Source organism: Oryzias melastigma, linkage group LG14, assembly GCF_002922805.2.
Source record: "Oryzias melastigma strain HK-1 linkage group LG14, ASM292280v2, whole genome shotgun sequence".
In the NCBI taxonomy this organism is placed as follows: domain Eukaryota; kingdom Metazoa; phylum Chordata; class Actinopteri; order Beloniformes; family Adrianichthyidae; genus Oryzias; species Oryzias melastigma.
In genome coordinates this window covers 7,004,443-7,006,484 of record NC_050525.1, presented here as the reverse complement: position 1 = coordinate 7,006,484, position 2,042 = coordinate 7,004,443, and the positions used below count along the sequence as shown (strand labels likewise).

The 2,042-nt window shown below is 39.9% G+C and overlaps 1 protein-coding gene across 1 annotated transcript in view; it reads right to left on the bottom strand.

The window, feature by feature from the left end:
- Positions 1 to 2,042, bottom strand: part of LOC112138977 (protein turtle homolog B) — an 81,107-nt gene that overhangs the window by 69,763 nt on the left and 9,302 nt on the right. Inside the window, exon 4 of the mRNA XM_024261661.1 lies at positions 7 to 124. Within this exon, the coding sequence (XP_024117429.1) occupies positions 7 to 124 (118 nt within the window). The remainder of the gene's footprint in view (positions 1 to 6; positions 125 to 2,042) is intronic.

The window sequence follows — 2,042 nt, the reverse complement described above, 5'->3', positions numbered from 1 at the left end:
ACTTACCCTGCACTAGCAGTCGTGTTGTGTGGATGGCCTCACCCTGGAGGCTGAAGGCTCGACACGTGTAGGCTCCACGGTCTTGCCGGGTGATGGATAGCACCGTCAAACTTCCATCAGACAGCTGAAGGGGAAAAAAGTTTTTTGAAAGTAACCGTTAGGCACAGGTTTTATACCAAATTAATCTTTTTTTCAGGATTTTTTGTCATGAAAAGGATTTTTTGTAACTTTGTCCTCACTTAGGGTTACTCCCTGAGTGCTAAAAGTTACCTAAATAGCCCCTAAGCACAACTTCAACTTATCTCCTGGTTACATAGAAGTTAAGGTTGGAAAGGGACCCACCTGTTTCTGAAGCAGCACACAGAGTCTCACTGTGTGAAGTATTGTTTGTGCCACCCTGCCTTCATTACCCAGCGTTTTTTATCTGGACCTGATCTTCTGTTTCTGACGCTGCCTTATCTCTGATTGCCTGCCGCCTGCCCTGACCCTCGCCTGGACTCTGACATTTCTACTCTCTTCTTAGATGACCCCATGCTCATAACTGACTTCTGCCTGTCTGACTCTGATTTAGCTTTGTGGACTTTTAGCTGTGCTTATTTCCTGTCTAAACAAATAAACCTGCTTCAAGTGGAACCAGCTGTCTGCCCATTTGTGACAGATTCATTACGTTTTACCAGTCTCCTATGAGGTAGATTGTTACTACGCCTTAATGTTTTTGAGATTAGGAAAGAATCAGATATGATCCAACAATAACAAGTTGGCTAAACCTGAACCCCATTAAAATCACAGCAGTTCTTATAACTCTTAACTCTACCAGAAACCATCTCTTTTTGCATTAATCATTGTTTTTTTTTATAGCCAGGGTTCTGTTCCTCGGGACAACTGGCCCGAGTGAACAAAGGGAACTCTTTTCCACATAAAACGTTAAAGTTTCATTGCTTTGAAGAACAGAAATCCTGCTGTAAAAACTGAACTAAAGTTAATTTATTTTAGCCTTGGCTTCTTTCTCACATTGTGTTCCCAAATATAGGATCAGATCTTATTGTATGCAAGCTACTACTTACAATTAATAATGTCAAATTGAGACATTAGTGAGCAGATGATGAACAATTAAAGGTAATAAACTTTAACAGGCTACAAAATGCAAAAAAGCTGGAATCCAGGCAGGTTTGCTAATATTTTCTCTCTGTTTTGTATATATCTCCTCCTACTGACACTGTTTCTAAATATAGTGCTGTCAAAAATCATTATTCTGCGGTAAGACAACATCCAGACTTAAAGAGTCTCAGGCCTGTAGATCTGATCTAAACAAAGTCTCTTCTAACTGTATGCACTTAAAGAGCGTGTCACTCAGCCACTACGTACAGTCTGGACATTGTCCACCGATGGAATACTGGTCTTTTGTGATACATGCTCAATATACATAATTCATAGCTGTTTCTTGCATTCGTCATTTGTCAATATGCACAGATGTCCGTCAAGGGTTTCGTATGATGGGTTTTTACGCAAATTTGGTTTTGAACTGTTCATTATTTTTGTTTACTTGAAAATTATGGGGTTTATGCATTTTTTAAGCAGTTTATATGCAGCTATTAAGTAAATCTTACACAACTGTGTGTGATTTTTGCAAGATTTGTGGCTCTCCACGACCATTCCATGTATATCCAAGTATCTAACAGACATATATCTGGAAAATTAAACTTAGTATTTCTTTTTTCAAATTGTTGTAAATCAGATGGATGTCAGGAAGCTGGGACGGGCTTACTCTCTGCCAATAGTCCCACCCAAAACTCAGAGGTGAATATCTAATGAACTGTTTCCCTCCAAAAACCATATCCTAAAAAAAGACACAGGTTTGGATTTCTTTGTCTAAAAGCGTAATAATCATAATTAAAAGACCACTAGAAACGCTTTGACAATAAATTAAAAGATGATTGGAGAAGGATTTTAATAAGCTAGACCAGTGGTCCCCAACCACCGGGCCGCGGACCGGTACCGGGCCGCAGACCCATTGCCACCGGGCCGCGGAAGAATTTAGGGAC